Source organism: Muntiacus reevesi, chromosome 2, assembly GCF_963930625.1.
Source record: "Muntiacus reevesi chromosome 2, mMunRee1.1, whole genome shotgun sequence".
NCBI lineage: Eukaryota > Metazoa > Chordata > Mammalia > Artiodactyla > Cervidae > Muntiacus > Muntiacus reevesi.
Window position 1 is genome coordinate 122,584,913 of NC_089250.1, and position 23,423 is coordinate 122,608,335.

At 49.0% G+C, this 23,423-nt stretch overlaps 1 protein-coding gene across 1 annotated transcript in view; it reads left to right on the forward strand.

The window, feature by feature from the left end:
- Positions 1 to 320: 320 nt before the first annotated feature.
- The window catches only part of CHAT (choline O-acetyltransferase), a 52,523-nt gene continuing 29,420 nt past the window's right edge, over positions 321 to 23,423 (forward strand). Inside the window, exons 1-6 of the mRNA XM_065919951.1 lie at positions 321 to 386; positions 3,161 to 3,352; positions 3,971 to 4,089; positions 5,444 to 5,497; positions 9,924 to 10,104; positions 11,994 to 12,171. Coding sequence (XP_065776023.1) covers positions 321 to 386; positions 3,161 to 3,352; positions 3,971 to 4,089; positions 5,444 to 5,497; positions 9,924 to 10,104; positions 11,994 to 12,171 — 790 coding nt within the window. The remainder of the gene's footprint in view (positions 387 to 3,160; positions 3,353 to 3,970; positions 4,090 to 5,443; positions 5,498 to 9,923; positions 10,105 to 11,993; positions 12,172 to 23,423) is intronic.

Sequence of the window (23,423 nt, forward strand, 5' to 3'; positions counted from 1 at the left end):
AAGCCCAGCCCTGCTCCCTTCCATGCTGCTCTGGGCTGGTAGGTTGAGGCTGGATGACAACAGTCTTGTGGAGCAGGTGCCAGCCGGAGACTCACTTCAGGTCCCACCCTCTCCTATTTGGAGCTGCAGAGAGGATGCTGTGATCAGGGGGACTGGTCTTCCCAGGCCCAGGGAACACTCCTGGTCAGAACAGGGGCAGGGTGTCAGGCTGTGGGAGGTGAAGGGTCCTGTGGCAGGTCTAGGTGGCTGTGGTGTCAATGCCTCTCTGCTTCTTGGTCCCCAGGTCCACACCTCTGCTTCCACAATCAGAAGTCAGCAAGATGCCCATCTGTGAAAAAGCTCCCCCTAAAATGACGGCAACAAGTCCGGGCAGTGAGGAGGAGCCTGTAAGTGATGTTTAGAGCCCCCTCTCTCATCTCTGCTCTCCCCATTCACAAGCCCTTGCTTCCAGAACAGTGCTGAGTAGGACTGGCCTCCGAATCTTGCCTGGCCCCCAGCCCTGTGCTCTCCTGGGCATGAACACCAACTGTAACCCTGCCTCTAGTTTGCTTGAGGAGCCTGGGAGGGCCTGGTGGAGCTGGGAGTGTCTTCAGGAGATACTGAGGGAATGCTGACAGCTACACTTTCTAACCCCCAAAGCCAGGGAGAGTCCTTGATCTGAGCCAGGTACTCTCTTTTCTCCCGGAGCCTCCCCTTCTCCAAGTTCCACTTCTAATGGCTTTGAGCCCAGTGGAATTGCCTGAGGATGAGGCTGCATTCCCTTCTCTAAGCCTTGTCACATCACAGCCCGTGGAGCCTTAAGGCTTCAACGTCCCCACTAGTTTGAGACGATGCCATCCTCCTCTGGGCAGGCATCCTCCTTCCCTATCATATTCACCTTCCAAAGCGGGTGTGCCACCGCTGTCTTCTTGACACCTCTTTACCCCAACCTGCACCCCAGGGCTTCATTTGAAAACTTGATCAGAACTTTCTGGCTCCTTCCTGTGAAGTTGCTCACCATGTCTGTCAGACAAACAGTCTGACAGATACTTCTGTTGTTGTCTCTCCCTTTGGACTGCAGCCGCCTTGAGAGCAGGCTCTGTCTCTCCATTGTCCCTGAGTCCAGCCCAGGACCTGGCTCATATAAATTGCCCAGAAATGTTTCTTGACCTAAGATCCCAGGACCCAAAGCCCCTCCTTTGTACAAGCCCCTGTCTCTGTACCCAGGCAAAGCCAGAAATCCATGAGAGTCTGGGAAGAACCCTGAGGGGCTGAGACATCTCAACAGAGAGTTCCTGCTTCGTTCCTTCTTTCGCATCACTGATTCCCCATGACCCAGACTGAGTCATTGTCACAGCCCTGAAGAAGGGTGGCTCCAACCAGACCTGCTGTCACTTTTGGACAAGTCACCAGCTGGACTGGCCTTTCTGTACATGTTTTCCCACTCACCCACCACAAGCATCCCCAAGACCCCAGGAGAAAGAAGAGGGTGGGGAGGCTGGACCTGGCTCTCTGGGAGTGGGCTGGGCCACCGAGAATGCTGCCCAGACCCATCCTCGAGTGTTCCCCAGGGCAGCAGGAGCAGCCCATGGTTGGCAGTGACACCCTCCTCCCTCCCCCTAGGGCACTGAGCTCTAGAGAAACAGGCTCAGACAGGTGGATCCCCTACTCTCATCCGCGCATGCGCTCCAGCTCACTCACACTCGGGACCGGGGGCTGGGGGGGTTCACTTCAGGCCCTGCAGCAGCAGGAACAGAGCACAAGTAAATACTCAATGGATCCCCTTCACTCCACAGCCCAGCTGGGATAGAAATTCACTCCCTTTACCACCCCATAGAGGAGAAACCCCTGAAAGAAGGCAGTCCACTATTTACCAGCTTTGTAAAGTTTAGTCAATAGTATGAAAAATCCTGGCTTCTCATTGTGACCAGCTAAGTGAGGAAGAAGAAGGATGAATGGAAAAGGAAGCAAAAACAAGAAAAACCAAGGAGGAAGGAGCGGGAGGGCTGTCCGTGGGGTGGAGTGGGGGGGATTATTTCAGGTCCTGATTCGCCGTTGAATGGCTGGATGACTTTGGAGTAGTCTCTTCACTCTTAGGCCCTCAGTTTCCTCACCTGAAAGCTGGACAAAAATACCTGCCCAGGCTAAGCCATAGCCCTGTTGAACACACAAGATCCCACAGTGATAGAGCTTGTTAACCGGGAAACCCACACCAGGAGGACATGGGTGGGGAGGTCTACTTAGATTCTCGGGATACTTTGGGACCCCAGGAATTATGGGTTTTCTCTTAGCAATCCCTTTGGAGGTATAATATGATATGATAGTCATATCATAACATTTTATGATGTGCCTATTTGGGGCCAGTTGTTTCTCTTATTTAATTCTCTCTATGCCTCTCTCAGGTAGGGATTGCTGTTTAAATTCTGTGGACAAGGAAGCTGAAGCTTAGAGAGATTAAGAATGGAAGAACTTAATCATCCGCCATCCCCATCCCATACCCACATGGAGCTAAATGCCCCTCCCTGGGTTTCATAACAGGGAGGGATTTAATAAGGAGTCCAGTGCACAAGTCACCCTCCCACATCATGCATATCAGAGTATCATGCAGAATTCTGGTCGTTAAAGCAGGCATTAAATTATTCTTCTCTCCATCTTTCACCTGTCCAAACCCCTCCATTAGAGTCACACCCTTTGGGTCCAGAGATCAATTGGATTATGGAGCCCCAGCTGGGAACAGCTCCTAAATTAAGAGTGGCCAGCAGTCAATATCAATAACAGGGCTGTTTCATCTTTAGAGTTATTCTTAATGGTTTATAAGCACTTTCACATCCATGATCACTTGGATCTTATAAGAAGTGGTGTTTCTTACTTCAATTTTACAGGGGAGGAAACTGACGCACAGAGGTAGGGGTGATTTGCCCGAGATCACAGAGGTGGTCAGCAGTGTGTTCTGTCTGGTGTCAGCATCAAGGTCTTTTCCTCTGCACTTGGTCCCCTGCTAGGGGCAGGGCTGCAGTGTGGGAGAAAGCAAACAGGTGACTCCTCAGTTCACAGCTCTGCTGAGTCCCAGGATAGGGAACAGGGATGGGGCAGATGGAGGTAGACACAGGGGATCAATCTGGGGACAGACAGGGGCCACACAGAAGGACAGACACAAGAACCTGTGAGCCTTGTCTTCCAGGGGCTGCCCAAACTCCCTGTGCCCCCGCTGCAGCAGACCCTGGCCACCTACCTGCGGTGCATGCAGCACCTGGTGCCCCAGGAGCAGTTCAGGAGGAGCCAGGCCATCGTGCAGCAGTTTGGGGCCCCTGGTGGCCTCGGCGAGACCCTGCAGCAGAAGCTCCTAGAACGGCAGGAGAAGACTGCCAACTGGGTAAGAGCTGCTGGGTCAGCAGACAAGGAACCCATGGAGCAAGGGGCAGAAGTGAGATAAGAAGATAGAGGGATTTGGATAAGGGGCAGGTCAGTGACAAAGATGGGGTGGAGGGAGGGACGGGCATGGGGGAGACAGAGAGGGATAGTAAGGGGCAAGGGTGAGAGGCTGAGAGGGGACAGATGGTGATAGAGATGCGGTTATGGGGAGAGACAGGGTACAGAGATGGCAGACAGATGGGGGCAGATGAGTAATAGGGCTGGGGGCAGCAGAGGATAGCATGAAGTCAGGGAAGAACAGAGGGATGAAAAGCAGGAATGAGACACTCATAAGATTGGGCAGGGGACACGGATAAGGCAGCACACAACCAGGATGAACTGAACTGGAAGACAGGAGACAGCATGGGGTGAAGCTGAAGGACAGGCGGGATGGCTCAGGGAGCCACAAGCTCTAGCCCATAACTGGGGCTTAGTGTATGTTTGTGGAATGAATGAATGGAAAAAGTACATGATCTAGTAAAGGGTCCCCATTTCCCTTCCGAGGTGCCAAGGTGGGAGTAATGTGTTCCCCAGGCAGGGTGTGTGTGGCCCCTGGGGGTAACGGCACACTCCCTGGCAGGTGTCCGAGTACTGGCTGAACGACATGTATCTCAATAATCGCCTGGCCCTGCCTGTGAACTCCAGCCCAGCTGTGATCTTTGCCCGGCAGCACTTCCAAGACACCAATGACCAGCTAAGGTGAGGACACCAGGCTCCCAGGCTCATAGCTTGGGAGTCTGCCTGGAGGAAGGGGCCTGGCCCCACCACCAGGAGGGAGAGGCTGAAGCTCATGGCTTCGCTGAGCTTTCTGAGGCCAAATGACCCTGAGACAGTGCCCCCATGGCAGACTGGCCTGGCTGAGGTCCTGGGAGGAAACCTGTAGCCTCTGATCCCACCAGTGCTTGAAGCTGGGGCTTGTCCCTGGGATGCACGGCCCCAGGCTGTTTCAGAGGGCCTCTGCTCCCTGCAGCCTCCAGCTCTGAGCAGAGGCTCCCAGGGAGTGGGAATGGTTCCTTCCCGCAAGCCACCACCAGAGTCTCTGCCATCTGCTGCAATTTCAGAGCTCGCTGAGCCGCTGGAACGGCCTCTGGTGCGCTGATGACGACGACAGAGGGGCCGTTTATGCAGGAGTGGAGCAGGGTGGAAGGGTCTCTCAGAGCCAAACCCAGGTCTCTGGCCTCAAGACCAAATTGTGGCACAGCATGGGGACAGTTCAGAGGGAGGAAATAAAAACTTGAGGCAGGGTCCACCTTGGCCTCTGATCCAAGCTGGAAGACCCCCGCCCCCTCCTTCTTCACCCAGCCCAATCAACCTGCTGGCTGGAGGGGGAGGGGGCTGGGCAACCTTCCCCCTACCCCTACAGCTGGGCATTCTGCTGGGCAGAGGAAGTATGTGGACAGATGAATGACTTCTGGATACAGTTCTCAAAACTGCATTGAAGGGGGTGTTTTCCTCCCGATGCAATTAAGCCAGGCTCATCGTCCATGGGCAGTTAAGATGACAGGGTCCAATGGTAAGGTTTTCTGGTGCCTTTTTTCCAGCCAACAGCACCTGGCTTTCTTTTACATTAGCACTAAGGAGACCAGATTACTGACTTTTCCTGGGAGATTGAATTTCCCAGAACCCTGGGGTTTTGGCCCAGTCCATTCCCAGCACTGGCGTTCCCCTGGAAGAACACCGCCCCTGATGGTCTAGCCCCCTCCTGCCTGCTCCATGGCCTCTCCTGGCTTCCTCTCCCTCCTCCTCCTCTCATTCACCTTCCCATTTCCTCTCCTCCCCCAAGTTCTCTCCTCAGGACCGTTTTTAGTCCCAGGTTTGTGAAGGAAACTGACAGCCTAGGGGCAGGGATAGGGCAGCAGGAACCCTATCTGATTATTGCATCCTTAAGGCCAGTCATCTGGTGGGTGGTCCATGAGTATGGGAGAGACTAGAGGAGGTGGGAAGGAGGGGGAGGGGGAAAGAGAAACAGGAAGAAGGAGTGAAAGAAGAAGGGAGGGAGGGAGGAAACATGGGCCCCAGAGAGGAGAAACTAAGGCCTCATCTCTCTCTGCAGGTTTGCAGCCAACCTCATCTCCGGTGTGCTCAGCTACAAGGCCCTGCTGGACAGGTAGGACTGAGCCCCACCTGGGAAGGGTAGTGCCCTGTTCGTCTGTCTCCCTGGCACACTAGCCAAGGACTTGCGGAGGCAGGGACCTTGTCTTTCTTCAGCTCCGTGTTCCCTGCTTCTGTCACTGAGCAGATGACCCCCTGCACATCCCAAGCATCAGAATGACCTTTCCCTCAGCTGGCCCAGACATTAACAGTCACTTTTCCCAGGGTAAGCCCAATCCTTCCTTGATCTTTTTCATGTCCATCTCCCTCTGTAAGTCACATTTACATACATGCTGTGATTCGGTGTCTCAGGAAGCTAGCGAGCACATCGAGAGGTGGGGAAGGCAACGTTGCTGGGACCAGCTGATGATAAGTTCAGCCTTGTTACTTGCTCCTTGAAAGGAGCGATCTCCCCACTCTGAGCCTGTTTCCCCAGCCCCATCAACCTCAGGAAATGGGCGGCCGACTCAGCGGACAAAAGGGTGTCCTGAGAGATGGAGAGAGCTGCATAAGCACAGTGGGGCATCACTGATTTTAGGAGGAAAGTCCTTCTTTTGTCTAAGCACTGGGTGCCCAGGAGCACCAGGGAGAGTGAGAGGGTGTGAGGGACCCAGAGAGAGGGTCTTAGGGTCCCCAGAGACAGGTAATATTAGGGCATCAGTTGCTGGAAAGAAACAAGGGTCCAAAGCAGTGTCCATTGCACAGATGAGGAAGCTGAGTCTCAGAGAGTTCAAGGGCCTCGTCCGTGGTCACACAGCCAGGAGGTGGCAGAGGAGGGCATGGGGCAGACTTCTCTCACGTTTCAACTTGATCTGACTCAGACTTACCGAACCTCGAAGTGGAGGCTTAGAACTACAGCCCCTCCAGGGTAGGGCTGTTTCCTCTGGAGAGAAGGGGGCAGGCCCCAGATTCAAAATACAGAGTGGCTCAGGGCTTTGAGTCTGGGCTCAGCAGACTTGCATTTGAATTCTGACACCTACAACACATGATGTGTCAACCTTGAGTGAGTAATCACTCCAATTACTATAGACTCCTGTGTGTCAAATGGAAACAATAATGGTGGCCGCCTCTTGGGGCTGCGGCCACTGTCCTATGAGATGATGCCTGCAAGGCTTTCAGCCCTAAGCTGGTCACAGCAGCTCTCTATGCATTTCTGTGCTTCTGTCTGCTCACTCCTCACCGTACTGTCCCCTTGCTGGGTCTCCAGGCCTTCCAGCTGCTGTCTCCCCGTGGTGTTTTCTTTGTGTCTCTCCTCTTCACCAGGAGCTCTCTGCCATCCCCTAAAACTCAGTCCTGATGACCCTCCGACTGATTTCAGAGAATCTCATCCTTTACCTTGTCCGGCTGAGCAGCAGAGCAAGAGTGGCCTAGGCCCCACCCACAACTTTGTATCTGTCCATCACTGACAGTCTAGACCCCAGACTCCCACGTGTGTGTGTGCACGCTCACACGGACACACATACCCATACATGTCCATATGTAAGCTCCCACATCTAATCACTGTAAGGGTTATAAAGCTAGAACTTTATGCCATTGCTCAAGGGCCTGTTTTGGACCCTTCATTCACTCATTTATTCATTTGCTCACTTTTCCTTCTTAAAGCAATTTTTTTTAATTGGAAGAAAACTGCTTTACAATACTGTGTAGGTTTCTCCTATACAACAATGCAAGTCAGTCATAATGATACATATATCACCTCCCTCCCACTCACATCCCACCCCTCTGCGTCATCATGGAGCACCGGGCTGGGCTCCCTGTGTTATGCAGCAGCTTCTCACCACTTGTCTATTTTACACATGGTAGTGTGTATATGTCGATGCCACTTTCTCCATTCGTCCCACTCTCTCCTTCCCCCACTGTGTCCGTAAGTTCGTTCTCTACATCTGCATCTCCGTTCCTTCCCTGCCAATAGGTTCATCAATATCATCTTTCTAGATTCTGTGTATATGTGTTAATATACTATATTTGTTTTCTTTTTCTGACTAACTTCACGCTGTATAACAGGCTCTAACTTCATCCACCTCACTAGAACTGACTCAAACTCATTCCTTTTTATGCCTGATAATATTCCATTGTTTATATGTGTCGCATCTTCTTTATCCACTCATTTGTTGATGGACATCTAGAATTGCTTCCATGTCTTAGCTACTGTAAATAAGGCTACTGTGAACTTTGGAGTACATGTGTCTTTTTCAATTATAATTTCTCAAAGTATATGCTGAATAGTGGTATTGCTGGGTCATATGGTAGTTTTTTATCCCTAGTTTTTAAAGAAATCCCCATACTGTTCTCCATAGTGGCTGTATCAATTTACAGTCCCATCAGCAGTGCAAGAGGGTTCCCTTTGTTCCACATCCCCTCCAGCATTTATTGTTTGCAGATTTTTTTCACTTTTCAAATTGATGCTGGAAAGATGAAGGGAAATAAGGCCCCATCCCTGTCTTCAAAAGGTTCTCAGACTATCTAGCGAAACAGACACATAAACAGCACCAAATACAACTGTGTCCATCCTCTCTGAGCCTCTCACTCCAGTATCTGACCCCCTGACATCCCCACTGTGGTGCCTCCTAGTCATTGCAAACTGAGTCATCCCCAGTGGACCCTTGGGCCCCCTCCCCATGACCCAGCAGGCCCTTTACCTTGTCCTGCCATCTCAGTAAATGTGCCACACAGCCCCGGTGGTGAACCCAGGATCCTGTAAGTCACCCATGGTATCTTTCTCCCTCACCTGCTCATCTAGTCCAAGCTCAGGGATGTCACGCTCCCTCCAGAACCCATACTCACATCCCCTTCTTACTCCCATCACCCTCTCCAGGCCCATCACCTTCCCAGCAGCCCACAGCCTCCTTCCTGTGACTGGCTTCCACCCATTCTCCACCCAGAACCAGGGCTGTTATGACAGCAAAGCGGATCAGATCATGCCCCTGAGTGCTCTCGCCTTCCCGGGGCTTTCACTGCCCCAAGAATGAAATGGAACTGACTTCTGCTGCCAAAGAGGCCACAGGCCTCCCCACTTCTCTGTCCATCTCTTTACTCAGCTTTAACTGGCTTCCTTTCACCTTTGACCAGTGTTCCTCAAACGATCTATGGTGATGGACCAATAAATTTTTTTATTTAGTAAAATGTTTTTGGGAGTGAAAGTGTTAGTCATTCAATCGTGTCCGACTCTTTGCAACCCCATGGACTGTAACCCACCAGGCTCCTCTATCCTTGGAATCTTCCAGGCAAGAATACTGGAGCAGGTTGCCATTTCCTACTCCAGGGGATCTTCCTGACCCAGGGATCGAATCCAAGTCTCCCGAATTGCAGGCAGTTTTTTTTTCTATCTGAGCCACCAACTGAATTAGCAGAAAAACGGCATATAGATACAAAACACAAGATCCCTTGTTTCATTGTTAGATTCAGCACATATAAACGTCCTCTGTCAAGTTGTTACAGGTTTCTGAAAGCTCCCCCTGGAGTCCCACAACCACCCTGTCGTCAGCCGGTCATTCCAGTTCAATCTGACACCCACACTTGGAGCAGCAGGACAGTGGGCTGCTCCACCCAGCCCACCTTGGCCTCACTCTGCCCCAGCGCACCTCGTGGCTGCCTGCAAACCCCAGGGTTCAGCTCTTGAGTCTGATCCTCAGTGAGACCATCCCTGGCCACCCCTCCTGCCCTGCCCTGCCAGTCACTGACTCCTCACCCCATCTTATTGCCCGACTATTGTCTCTGCTCCCTTACCTATCTCCGACCTGTGCCCCATTAGAACAGGAAACTCAGGTCTTCTTTGCACCTGCTTCCCCAGATCCTCAAATGGTGCCTGGTCCAGGAGAGTGCTCAGTCAGTGTTGGCTGAAAGGAAGGAAGAAGGGAAGGAGGGAGGGAGGGAAGAAGGGAGGGAAAAAGAGGCAGAAAGAGAGAGAGAGAGAAAAAAAAGAAGAGGAAAGGGAGGTGGAATGTGGAGGGGAGGGTGAAACAGGATGGGGAAAGATAGAGGGAAAGAAAGTGAGAGAGAAGGAGGAAGAAGAGGAAGTGGGCGAGGAAGTGGAAGGAAGGAAGTACCTGAGACATGCTGAGATCAGAGGAAAAAGAGAGCTTTCCCCCTTGAACTCAAAGGAGGCTTCTGGAAGAGGTGATGAAGGAGTAAGCTCTCAAAAGAGTGAAGGGAGTTTTCTAAACAGATGAGTTGTGTGCGGGGCTGAGGGTGAAGGTGTGCCAAGCAGAGCAGCTGTAGCAAAGGCCCAGAGCGGCCAGATCTGTACCTGCATGTGTCCTGCATGAGGCTGGAGTGAGGGAGACTAATGGAGGCTAGAGAACATGAGGGTCTCCCTGCAGCGCTCCACTACTTTAGAAAATGGGACTCTAACTCCTGAACGGCCATCATCATGCAGTTCTGGCGTCAGGTTAGAGTAGAACCGATTTTGATTGCCAGCCTCTCTTCCCTCCCTCCCCCTGCAGCCACTCCATCCCCACTGACAGTGCCAAGGGCCAGCTGTCAGGGCAGCCGCTCTGTATGAAGCAATACTACGGGCTCTTCTCCTCCTACCGGCTCCCCGGCCATACCCAGGACACGCTGGTGGCCCAGAAGAGCAGTGTCATGCCCGAGCCGGAGCACGTCATTGTGGCCTGCTGCAACCAGGTAAGTGGCCCCTTGGTACTGCGGCCTCTCGGGCTTGGGGAGGGGTGCACATGTGTTCATCCCTTCCTGCTTCTCTAGGGGTGTTCAGCCCCCTCCCAGAGTCACACGGTGAGCTGGGGCAGGGTGGCCCCGAAATGGGATCTCTTGATTTCTGTCAGTCCCATTTCTCTCCACTGGTTGGATTTTAAGAACAAGGAGTGTCATCAGTCGGGATGCCTTCGGTCGGTTCCCATTTGAGTCTTGTCCAGCCAAGTCAGGTCCAGTGAACTGCCTGGATAGACTGAGGGTCATTAATGAGACCCAGCATGTCTTCAGCCCTTCCACATGCAGTCACCCAGGTCATGGCCTTCCTGGAGACCACACACAGATGGACAGCTTACAGACTGACTGTCTGGGCATCCATGTCCAGGTGGGCCTGGTATCTATACTCATCCCATCTGATCTTAGGATGACCTTGCAGAGGAGACCTTGGATCTCATTTGACAGATGAGGAGACGAGACTTAGATTAGGTGGCTTGTCCAGGGGTGAGAAGGACTCCTCGGTCTCAGTGTCACAAACCCATGCTCTATCCCCTGCAGCTCAGGTCCTCAGACTGGGCTCCAGGGAATACAAAAGAGCCTGTGGGGGCCCAGGGGATGCCAGACAGTGTATTCTATATACTGAGGCTTCACATAAATACTTCATCTGATGAAACGCTGTTTGTTTTCATTAAAACCCAACTTTGACACCCACCTGGGGGCTCCCCTGGTATTATTTCTATAGTGTTTTCTTCTTAGGCTCATTTGACATTTTCAGTCTAAATTGGGAGCCCTAAGTTTGCCATCAGAAGGTGGCTGTTCCCAAGTTGGGAGCCTACCTGACAGCTGGCTGGCCACAAGACAAGAAGCTTTCTCCACCTTCATTCAAAAGTCAAACCCAGAATATCCCAGTGCCCCACTCCCTGCCACACACACACACCATAGTATCCATCCCTCCCAGAAATGCTCTCAAGACTCCCGCGCTGAAACGAACCACCTGTATGCTGCTTAGGGCGTGGGGTGAGGCACATGTCAATCAGCAGAGAAGGGATCTTGACCTGGGACTATGAATAGAACCCTTTACAATGCTGAGGCTCTAGCTTCGAAGTTCCTGAGTGCCAGTTCACAGGCCTCACCTACAGAGCAGAAGCAAGTACATGTGTATAGGTACACATGTACGCACAGAGCATTTTGTGTGTTGTTCTTCCATTTTAATCTTTCTCTGATATTATTTGCTGCCATTTTTTCCTCCACTCACCAGTGCGTTTTAAATCTATCCCTGTAGCTGTATCTAGAGCTAGTTCATTCCTTTTAACTGCTGGATAGACATGCATTGGATAGGTGCTCCACGTTTTGCTTAACCATTCCCTTACTGCAGAACATTTGGACTCTGTCTAATTTTTCTGTTGCAAACAAAGCTGATATGCACATTCCTTTATATGTCTCCCAGGGCACAAGTATATGTTTCTCTAAGCCTTAGACTAAAGTATGCATTTATAAGAGCAGTTACTGAATCATAGGGCATGCACATTTTCAGTTTTGATTGACACAGCCCTCCAACAGCAAGCAGATGTATCAATTTCCACTGTTTCCCACAAATATAATGGTTTTACATCAAGTAGGAACTACAGAAAAAAAACTTTCTTTAGTTAAGTTCAATCTGGCCTTCTTTGATCTGGGAGAGCTTGGAGTCCAGCACGGTTGACAGCGTCGGGCTGGTCCCCACATTATGGCTCTTCTGAACCATCCAGTACCTTGGGAACCAGGGACCCGAGTGTCCCCCCATCCTGCTCCCGTGTGGAGGCTCAGGGAAGGCCTGACGTCTCGGGCGGGCTGCCCTGAGTGACGTCTTTGACCTGTTTCCCCCACAGTTCTTTGTCTTGGATGTTGTGATTAATTTCCGCCGTCTCAGTGAGGGGGATCTGTTCACTCAGTTGAGAAAGATAGTCAGAATGGCTTCCAACGAGGATGAACGCTTGCCTCCAATCGGCCTGCTGACGTCAGACGGGAGGAGCGAGTGGACTGAGGCCAGGACGGTCCTCATGAAAGGTTAGCAGCAGCGCCCAGCACGTCTCCATGCTCATCTCATCCTCACGCCCATTGGCCTCCCTCCCTCCAGGGGTGTACCTCATCCACATTTGCCATAGCATGGGAAGCTCAGGCCTCCTTCCAGCCCAGGACCCAATGGCATGTCCTGCAGTTGGCCTGCGGTCAGCTGAAGGCACCTTTTGTACCCTTGTAATTCATCTGAAGGCATGCTGACTTTCTGGGTGAGGCTGACTAGCCCTGGAATCTGAGGATATCTGGGAGTATGGGGTGGGGGGGGCAAGATTTTGAGTTGAAGGAAGGCCAGCTGAAGTGAAGCAGTGGTGTTTTACTGGTGGGCAAGGAAGGTGCTCATTTCCGGGATGAGTTGCTGGGAGAGCTGTCAGGTGGGGGTTTGGGAAGGGCCCACCTCTGGAAGGGTAATTGGCTGCCTCCTTCACGTGATTTCTTGGTGCTAGAATTCTTCATCTTCAAGCTGACCTTATTCTTCTGGCTGCTGCTCTTAAGAAAGTTTCTAAGCTTTCCCATAAGAAATCCAGCAACGGCCTTACATTTTTCAAATTGTCCTTCTGGAAACTACTTTTCAAACCCGAAGTGACCCCTATTCTCAGGAACTGGGTGGAGAGTCTTGTTTTCTTGCCTACATTCCAAGATGAAGAGTGGGACTTCTTTGAGCCTCTATCTACCTCTTGGGCTTTTGTGCCAGCCAGGTGACCATTCAGTCCTTGAGTGTCTGTAAGCTGAGGACCTGGGCTAGGCCTGGGGTGTGTAAGGGACAAAGAGGATGGAGCCTTTGGCCCTGAGCAGCCCCCTTGATAGGAATCGGGGATGGATTCAGGTACATAGTAATGCAGTGTCTACCCACGTAAGGCAGTAGAGCCAGTAGGTACCAAATAAATGCTCCAGGACTTTAGAGAGGGGAGGGAGCCCTTCTAATTGAGAGACTTTTGAAAGGTTTTGAGGGAAGAGGCGGGAATTGAACAAATCCCTGTGACATGAGTAAGACAGGAGGGAGGGACAGTGTCCAGGCAGGCAGACCAACTGCAGGCAAAGTCAGCTGCCCAGCAGGGCCATACCTGACCTGCCCAGTACCGTGAGGGGAGCAGTCTGCCTGGCAGAGATGGCTGTGCTGGACGTAGTGGGAGAATGAGAAGGTGATGGGGCTTGACTGTCCAGCAGCAGGCACATCCTTCTCCCTAGAAAGCTCTTCTTCCAGGGCTGGCCGGCTCCTTGCACGGTTCTAAGCTCAGCTTAGGTGTTCCACCCGAGACTTTCCTAGAGTACCCCCACCTCTCCCCAGCACACTCTGCCCCTTGTCCTGTTTTTCACCTTGGTTGCATTTCTTACTCTTTGAAGTCAATTTTTTTGTCTGTTTGATTCATGCTGATTATCTGTCTCTTTCCCCCACCGCCACCCAAGTCTGTAAGACCCAGGAGGACAGGGGCCTTACCTGGCTTAACTGCTGAATCTGCTGTCCCAAACACAGTTAATCCCCAATCATGCTTGTTAAATAAAGGAATGAAGGACTACTAAAGATACTGGGCCCCAGACTTATTTCCCACTTACGAAACAATTTTCTTTCATTCAGTTCTTGGGCACCTTCAAGTTCTTGGTCTTAAATTGGAGGCTCTGTGGGTCACAGGTAGGTGCCAGAGGTGATCCTGTTCTTACCAACCTAATGGCCACGTGGGAGAATTAATAACTTATAATTTGAAAGTGAGTTAATTCCCTCAGGAGACTATGGTGTAATCAAATCCTACTCTTCTCCCCCCTAGGGACAGAGACAGGCATCAGAAGAATTGCCTCTGCTTCCAGTAGGCTTCCCACTTTATTAGCAGGCCAGGCCCAAGCCATCACCCTGCACGACTGACCAGGATTGCCTTGGGGTCTGAGTGCCTGGGTGCGCTAATCGGAATTAATTTGTTAATGGCACTTGATCTGGCTTTCTGAATGGAAGTGCTGTTTCTAAAGGAAGCATGACAGAAAGGAGGGAGGTACACACACGGCTTTGCTCTGAAAATTTAATTAATCCAGTTAGCACTGACTGTGTCATCTGCACAGCGGAATCTGATCCTTCACTGAGCTTGCCTCTCTGGAGCGCCCCTTCCCACGGAAGGAAAACAGGGAAACCACTTAGGAAATGATTTGAGTGTCAAAGTGAAAGATTAAAGCAGCTTGGGCTAGAGTTGAGAGTGAAGATGGAAAGATGGAGAGACATGGGTGGGGTCTAGAGAAGTTTCAAAGTAGAAGCAACAATAAGGAAAAGAGGAATGAGCAAGAGTCCTAGGCTTTTTTTTTTAATAAGTTTATTAGAAATTTATTTATTTTATTGGAGTATAGTTTACAATATTATGTTAGTTTCTGCTGTACAACAAAAGTGAGTCGGCTATATGTATGTATACATCTGCTCCCTCTTGAGCCTGCCTCCCACCCTCTCCATCCCACCCCTCTAGGTCATCACAGAGCACCAAGCTGAGCTTCCCGCTAGCTATCTATTTTACACATCATAGTGTATATATGTCAGTGCTACTTTCTTAATTCATCCCACCCTCCCCTTAGAAAAATGGTACTGATGAACCTATCTGCAGGGCAAGAATAGAGACACAGATGTAGAGAACGGACTTGTGGACACAGGGGAGTCCTAGGTTTTTGATGTGAGCAACTGAGTAGATGGTGGTACCATTCACTGAGATGAGAACCAGGTGAGGAAAGTGATGCAGCAGGGAGAAGTCCTTTCCCAGTGTATTAGGGCTGAGACGCCTTGAGTCATCTAAGTAGAGACGTCAAGTTAGATCTATGTGTCTGGAGCCCAAGGGAGAGGTCGGTACAGAGATATAAATTTGAGAGCCATCAGCACAGAAGTGATATTTAAAGTCATGGACCTTGATGAGATCATCTAGAAACGGAAGATGGGGCCTTGGAGGTCAAGTAGAAAAAGACACAAAGGGGATAGAGAAAGAGCAGCCTGTGAAGTCAAGACGAAACCAGGAGATGAGTCACAAAGATCCAAGAGGGAAGGAGAGAGCCGCCAACTACGTTGGATGCTGCTGAGAACTCTCGGGAAAATGGGACAGAGAGGAGACTCTGGGCTTGGCAGCCCTAAGTCAGCCATGACCTTCACCAAAGTCAGGCCAGAGTACTCGACAGGGGGATGGTGTATGGTGATGGAGGCCATCCAACAGTAGGAAGAAACTGTTAATGAGACAGTCACTGAGTAGAATCAGTTGAGGGTGGATGGTTCTTTTCAGACATTTTGGAACTAGAAGGAGCAGAAAAATGGGAGTAGTTGGAAGAGGATGGGGGTCAAGGGAAGTGTTTTTAGTAGAAGAGACAAGTGCATGGAAGTAATCCAGTAAGTGAAATTGTTAGTGAGGAGAGAGGAGACAATTGGAGAGGTGGAATTCTTGCAAAGGCAAAAGGAGATGGAGCACAGAGAATCAGAGACCTTTGACTGATACAAGGAAACCTGACCTCAGGTCAGCAGAGCCATGGGTGAGGGTTGGATTCTGGAGGCAGAAGAGAATATATGATAGAGTCTCATGGGAAGTGAGAAAGACAGCCTACTCAGGAAACTTACTAAGATTCATGGACTGTATTGAGCTCATATTTGAGGGCCATTCACTTTAGAAGAAACAATACATTTTAGCATTGTTTTGCAATCCCTCCTCTCCCTCACACACAATGTTGAGGTGCTGAGGTTCAGGTAAGGAGAAGGTGGGTTGCTGAGTTCAACCAAGGTCAGTGAGCATAACTCAGGGAGAGAAGGTGGGTGTGGAGGGAAATGGTTAGAGTGCTGGAATCTGAACTAAGCAGGTGCATTAGTCTGCTCAGGCTGCCACAACAACCTACTACACCCTTGTGGGGCTTAGACAATAGCCATTTATCTTCTCCCACTTCCAGAGCCTAGAAGTCCAAGGTCAAGGTGTCAACAGAGGGGTTTCTTCTGAGGCCTTTCTCCTTGACCAGGATGGCTGTCTCCTCCCTGTATCTTTACATTGTCTTCCCTCTATGTGCAAGGATGTCTGTGTCCTCATCTCTTTTTCTTACAAGGACACCAGTCATGTTGGATTAGAGTCCCACCCCAGTGACCTCATTTTAATTACCTGTATAAAGACCCCCATCTCCAAATACAGTCCCTGGAACAGGGGTTAGACTTCAGCTTAGGGATTTTGGGGGGGCTACACAGTTTAGCCCACTGCAGGAGGGAAGTGAAAGACAGGGGTGGGTGGTGGAGAGTGGAAATAGGCAGTGGGGCTGAAGGATCCTGGAGATGTCAGTGAGACGTGCTGCAGTGGGAGGTAACAGAGTGTGTGAAGCAGGAGTCAGAGTATGGTCAAGGTGTGGGAAGCTTGAGCTGATGCTCCAGAGGGGGTTGGGTCCTGGTCGTGATATGCCTCCAGATGTGGTAGGAATGGGTGCTGAGGTTAGACTGTCAAAGGTGAGAGGTCAAGGGGCTGAGAGAGGAGGGTGCCAGCCGGGTCACATACAGGGATGTTCAAGCTACCGAAAGGATGACTGGAGTGGTGATGGGGAAGAAGAGTGTGAGCCAGGTCCTGGTGGTTGGGCATTGTGAGGAGGTCAGTGGATAAGCAATGAGGACAACGCGTGGAGGGAGGATAAAAGCCTAACGGCTGCAGCTCCAAAGAGAAAGCCAGAGGGGAGGGGGAGTCATTTAGGAGCTGGGAGGGGATGACCCCGACCCATCTGGTGCTGGGCTGAGTGTGAGGGAAGATGACAGTCCCCTAGGAGGGGGTGCAAGGAAGTGGGCCCTCAGAGGGGGCACCTTTCAGTTGAGGCAAAAGGTGAACAGAACACTTTCAGAGAAGGTTAACAGGGCAAGGGGAGAGCCAGTCAAGCACTGTGAAGAGTCCAGGAAGGAGGAGAGGAGAGCAGGGAAGGACCAGGTCCACCCAGGGAACCCTGGAGCAGCAGGGGGTGGGAGTGCTGGGGAGGGCGGCTGTCACTGCAAATGATGCTCCCAGAGCACTAACCTCTGGGAAGCCCCTCTCTCTCCCGGTTCCAGGAGCAGCTGCTGACTGTGGTGAGGCCGGAGGTCTTTCTGGCACACAGGAGAACCACCACTAACACCGGAAAATGGGCTGAGCTTTCCAGGGTATCTCAACTGAAGTCCCAAGGTCTCTACCTCCCTTCCAGAGACCCCGGCAGAGACCAGTGGCCATGGGCACGGGGCCCAGGCTGGCATTCTGCAGTAGGAAGTTTCAGCCAAGCTGAGCTCCACTTGTCCTGGTGGATGCCTGCACCAGGGAGCCTGAGCTCAGACAAAATTCCCCCGAGAACTTCCACAGGGTCCGCTAAGACCCACAGGGGTGGTTGATTGCATCAACCCACTCTCCTTCCAGTGATGGTCCCTGATCCCCCAACCAGCTTGGCTCTGTAAGCTTCCAGGCTGCCCAGCCCGACTCTCTGCCCAGGACATTGAAAGGGTAGAGTTTATGGAGGTCCAGGAATCGCCAGTGGGGCACAATACACATCAAGGGCCCTCCTGGGGGGCTGAGGGCTACAAGATCTGCGGGGACTGTCTCTGCCCCTGGGATTTGCCATCTTGCTGGGAAGACTAGAATAAACAGATTCGTCAGGACAAGAGTAGACAGGATAAAACCAAAGGGAAGGTCTCCCTTAGGAGCCCTGTGGGAATTTGGGGGCCTCTCCACTCTATATCTCATGATTCACGAGGACTTCCTGTGCCAAGTAAGACTTGAGGCTAAACCAAGGTGGGTTGAGGTCAGTGTGGCTGAGGCTAGTTGACAATATGAGGGTCACCTAGAGAGCTCAAAAAAACAAAAAGAAATCAGAAAAACCAAACCAGATTCTTGGGTCCTGGTGATTTTCCAGTGGCATTGGAATGAGGCTAAGGAATGTATATTATTAAAGCACCCTCAGGTACAGTCCAGGTTGGAACCCACTTATTCAGATGTTAGCAGCCACCGTGCATGGAGGTTCCCCTTATTGCTGGGCCCTGTCCTGGGCCTATTGCTTTCTGTCACTTGTTGCTGCAAGTCTTTATAATAGCCTATAAGGTGAGACTTGCACCCCCATGGAGCAGAGGAGGCGATGTCTCCCACAGGTTGAGGTAGTTCCCACTCTTAGGTGGAGGGTGGTGGAGCTGGGAGTGACCAGAGAACATCTATCTCCCCAACCTGCCTCTTCAGGGCCTGGCACTCAAGGGTGAAATTTGGACCTCAGGAGAGCTGTGTGCATCTTCTCAGGACCTCCCTCCCCACCCAAAGTGGAGCTATGGCCTTCCTGAACCCAGGAGGAGCCAACACCGTTATCCTGGTCTAGAAATTTAATTAGACATCCAGCCCTGAGTCTGGATGACTACAGCACTTGTCAATTTGTAGGAAAAGGATCACCAGCTAGGAGATCCGCCCCTCTGCTGGCTCGCCTGCCCGGGTGCAGTGGAGATCCTGTGAACAGACTTTGGAAGCAGATGCCTCCGTTTGCACAGTCCCGTAAATATTTATTCCCAGCAGCCAATTAGAGCTGAGCCACAGCTTTCAAGGAGGGAACAGACAGAAGGTTGCTGTGTCTGCAGAGGGCCTCTTCGGTCATGGTTTACAAGACCCACTCGGGATGGGGCGTCTTGCTCTTTAAATATTGTCATCCAGAGATAGGCAAGCCTGCTGATTTTAAAACCAATTACACATTAGCAATAACAGCCTCTCTGATTTAATTGCCCCAGAAATATCTCCTGGCTCTTGAGCCTGAATGCTGTTTTCTTTCTTTGGGCCAACCCCTCCCTCTCACAGTGGAAGCATGAAGGCTTTCCTGGTTGAGAGCAACCAGACAGGGAGGGGCCGGGGTTCCAGGGCGAGAGGTCTGGGCTTGACTGGCCCCTCACTGCTGTTCTGGAGTCTGGCTCCTTAGGCCAGGATGGGGAGATGGCAGCCCATCTGTGGAATGCAAAGCTGGTATTCCCGTGCCTGTTGCACAGAGGGCAATCACTAAGGATACCTCTTATTAGATTCAGGGAAACACTCTGGGGATATTCTCCCAAGCCCAAACCCACCCTGAAAAAAATCCAGTGAGCTGAAAATGGACTTGTGTGGATGGGCACTGCTCCTGCAGTCAGGGACAGTGGCCCGTGGTCTCAGGCTGAATGGCTATAGTCCCGGTGTGGAGTCCTGACTCTTACTGACTCTGGGGAGCTCTTTTGCCTGCCCCAGGCTCCCCAAATGCTACATGCCCTGCATGGACACACTCCAGACTCCTCTACCCTTTCCTTTCTCCCTCTGTGTCATCTTTCTGGCCCTCACTTTCCATTTCATGGGTAGCACTGTGATATTTGGTTTCAAGGCAGCTGAGAGGCTGTGGGTTTTGGTTTGTTGTTTTTTTTAATCTGTTGCCTTTCACCACTTACCACTCCTCCCCTAATTCTGAAATTCTGAAAGTACGATAGCACTTTAAATCTGTCTTTGTGGAAAGGGTAGCTGGAACCCAGAGGGAAGAGCAGTTCTTGGATACTGACTTCTTTTTTTAAAAAATTAAATTAAACTTCTTTGGAGATAATTATAGACGCACATGCACTTCTTTGAAATAAACATGCTTGTACCATTCTGCCTCCCCCACCCCCACCCCGCAGGGAATGGTAACATCTTGCAAATCTTACAGTATCACAACCAGGACACTGAGGGTGATACAGTCAAGATAGAGAACATTTCCATCCCCACAGGACCCCTGGTGTTCCATTTACAGCTGCACGCACTTTCCCTCCAGCTCCACCCTTCTTTAATCCCTAGCAACCACTAATCCATCCTTCATGTCTATGATGTTGTTTCAAGAATGTCATATAAATGGAATAATGCAGCATGTAACTGTCTGAGATTGGCTTTTTTACTTAGTATAATACTCTGGAGAGGTCCATCCTGGTTACTGTATGTGTGAATAGTTCATTCTGTACTCCACAATTTGGATGTTTCAACAAAAGTGACATAACCATCTACCCATTGAAGGACATCTGAGTTGTCTCTACTTTTTGGCTACTACAAATAAAGCTACTGTGAATATATGCATAGGTTTTTGTGTGATCATAAGTTTTTGTTTCAAAGAAAATGTTCAGGAATGAAATTGCTAGGTCATATGATATTTGCATGCTTCCTTTTACAGGAAACTGCTAAAGTATTTTTTAGAGTGACTGTACCATTTTACTTTTCCATCAGCAATGTATGAATGATCTAGTTTCTTTTCACTGTCACTATTTTTTATTTTTATTATTACCTTCTGATAGGTCTGCAGTGATCTTATTGTGGTTGTAATTTATATTTCTCTAATGACTAATGATGTTGAATATTTTTTCATGTGCTAATTTTCCCTCTATATCTCATCTTTTGGGAAATATCATTTCATGTCTTCTGCCCATTTTCTAATTGGATTCTTTAGGGCTTAGGTTTCGGGTTTTGGATTTTTTTTGTTGTTGTTTACTGTGAATTCTGAGAACTGCTTATATATTCTTTACTAACCTTTTATTGGATATGTGGCTTTATATTTTCTCCCAATCTGGGCTTATCTTTTCATCTTCTCTTTTTTTTTTTTTCATTTATTTTTATTAGTTGGAGGCTAATCACTTTACAGTACCTCAGTGGGTCTTGTCATACACTGACATGAATCAGCCATGGATTTACATGTATTCCCCATCTCAATTCCTCCTCCCACCTCCCTCTCTACCCAGTCCCTCTGGGTCTTCCCAGTGCACCAGGCCAAGCACTTGTCTCATGCATCCAACCTGGGCTGGTGATGTGTTTCACCCTAGATAATATACATGTTTCGATGCTCTTCTCTCGAAACATCCCACCCTCGCCTTCTCCCACAGAGTGCAAAAGTCTGTTCTGTACATCTGTGTCTCTTTTTCTGTTTTGCATATAGGGTTATCATTACCATCTTTCTAAATTCCATATATATGTGTTAGTATGCTGTAAAGTTCTTTATCTTTCTGGCTTACATCACTCTGTGTAATGGGCTCCAGTTTCATCCATCTCATTAGAACTGATTCAAATGAATTCTTTTTAATGGCTGAGTAATATTCCATGGTGTATATGTACCACAGCTTCCTTATCCATTCGTCTGCTGATGGGCATCTAGGTTGCTTCCATGTCCTGGCTATTATAAACAGTGCTGAGATGAACATTGGAGTGCATGTGTCTCTTTCAGATCTGGTTTCCTCAGTGTGTATGCCCAGAAGTGGGATTGCTGGGTCATATGGCAGTTCTATTTCCAGTCTTTTAAGAAATCTCCACACTGTTCTCCATAGCGGCATTCCCACCAACAGTGTAAGAGGGTTCCCTTTCCTCCACACCCTCTCCAGCATTTATTGCTTGTAGACTTTTGGATAGCAGCCATCCTAACTGGCATGTAATGGTACCTCATTGTGGTTTTGATTTGCATTTCTCTGATGACGAGTGATGTTGAGCATCTTTTCATGTGTTTGTTAGCCATCTTTATGTCTTCTTTGGAGAAATGTCTGTTTAGTTTTTGGCCCATTTTTTGATTGGGTCATTTATTTTTCTGGAATTGAGCTGCAGGAGTTGCTTGTATATTTTTGAGATTAATCTTTTGTCTGTTGCTTCGTTTGCTATTATTTTCTCCCAATCTGAGGGCTGTCTTTTCACCTTGCTTATAGTTTCCTTTGTTGTGCAAAAGTTTTTAAGTTTCATTAGGTCCCATTTGTTTATTTTTGCTGTTATTTCCAATATTCTGGGAGGTGGGTCATAGAGGATCCTACTGTGATTTATGTCGGAGAGGGTTTTGCCTATGTTCTCCTCTAGGAGTTTTATAGTTTCTGGTCTTACATTTAGATCTTTAATTCATTTTGAGTTTATTTTTGTGTATGGTGTTAGAAAGTGTTCTAGTTTCATTCTTTTACAAGTGGTTGACCCATTTTCCCAGCACCACTTGTTAAAGAGGTTGTCTTTTTTCCATTGTATATCCTTGCCTCCTTTGTTGAAGATAAGGTGTCCATAGGTTCGTGGATTTATCTCTGGGCTTTCTATTCTGTTCCATTGATCTATTTGTCTGTTTTTGTGCCAGTACCATACTGTCTTGATGACTGTGACTTTGTCGTATAGCCTGAAGTCTGGCAGGTTGATTCCTCCAGTTCCATTCTTCTTTCTCAAGATTACTTTGGCTATTCGAGGTTTTTTGCATTTCCATGCAAATTGAGAAATTATTTGTTCTAGTTCTGTGAAAAATACCGTTGGTAGCTTAATAGGGATTGCATTGAATCTATAGATTGCTTTGGGTAGAATAGCCATTTTGACAATATTGATTCTTCCAGTCCATGAACACGGTATGTTTCTCCATCTGTTTGTGTCCTCTTTGATTTCTTTCATCAGCATTTTATAGTTTTCTATGTATAGGTCTTTTGTTTCTTTAGGTAGATATACTCCTAAGTATTTTATTCTTTTTGTTGCAATGGTGAATGGTATTGTTTCCTTAATTTCTCTTTCTGTTTTCTCATTGTTAGTGTATAGGAATGCAAGGGATTTCTGTGTTAATTTTATATCCTGCAACTTTACTATATTCATTGATTAGCTCTAGTAATTTTCTGGTAGAGTCTTTAGGGTTTTCTATGTAGAGGATCATGTCATCTACAAACAGTGAGAGTTTCACTTCTTCTTTTCCTATCTGGATTCCTTTTACTTCTTTTTCTGCTCTGATTGCTGTGACCAAAACTTCCAAAACTATGTTGAATAGTAGTGGTGAGAGTGGGCACCCTTGTTTTGTTCCTGATTTTAGGGGAAATGCTTGCAATTTTTCACCATTGAGGGTAATGCTTGCTGTGGGTTTGTCATATATAGCTTTTATTATGTTGAGGTATGTTCCTTCTATTCCTGCTCTCTGGAGAGTTTGAATCATAAGTGGGTGTTGAATTTTGTCAAAGGCTTTCTCTGCATCTATTGATATAATCATATGGTTTTTATCTTTCAATTTGTTAATGTGGTGTATTACATTGATTGATTTGTGGATATTAAGGAATCCTTGCATTCCTGGAATAAAGCCCACTTGGTCATGGTGTATGGTTTTTTTAATATGTTGTTGAATTCTGTTTGCTAGAATTTTGTTAAGGATTTTTGCATCTATGTTCATCAGTGATATTGGCCTATAGTTTTCTTTTTTTGTGGCATCTTTGTCTGGTTTTGGAATTAGGGTGATGGTGGCCTCATAGAATGAGTTTGGAAGTTTACCTTCATCTGCAATTTTCTGGAAGAGTTTGAGTAAGATAGGTGTTAGCTCTTCTC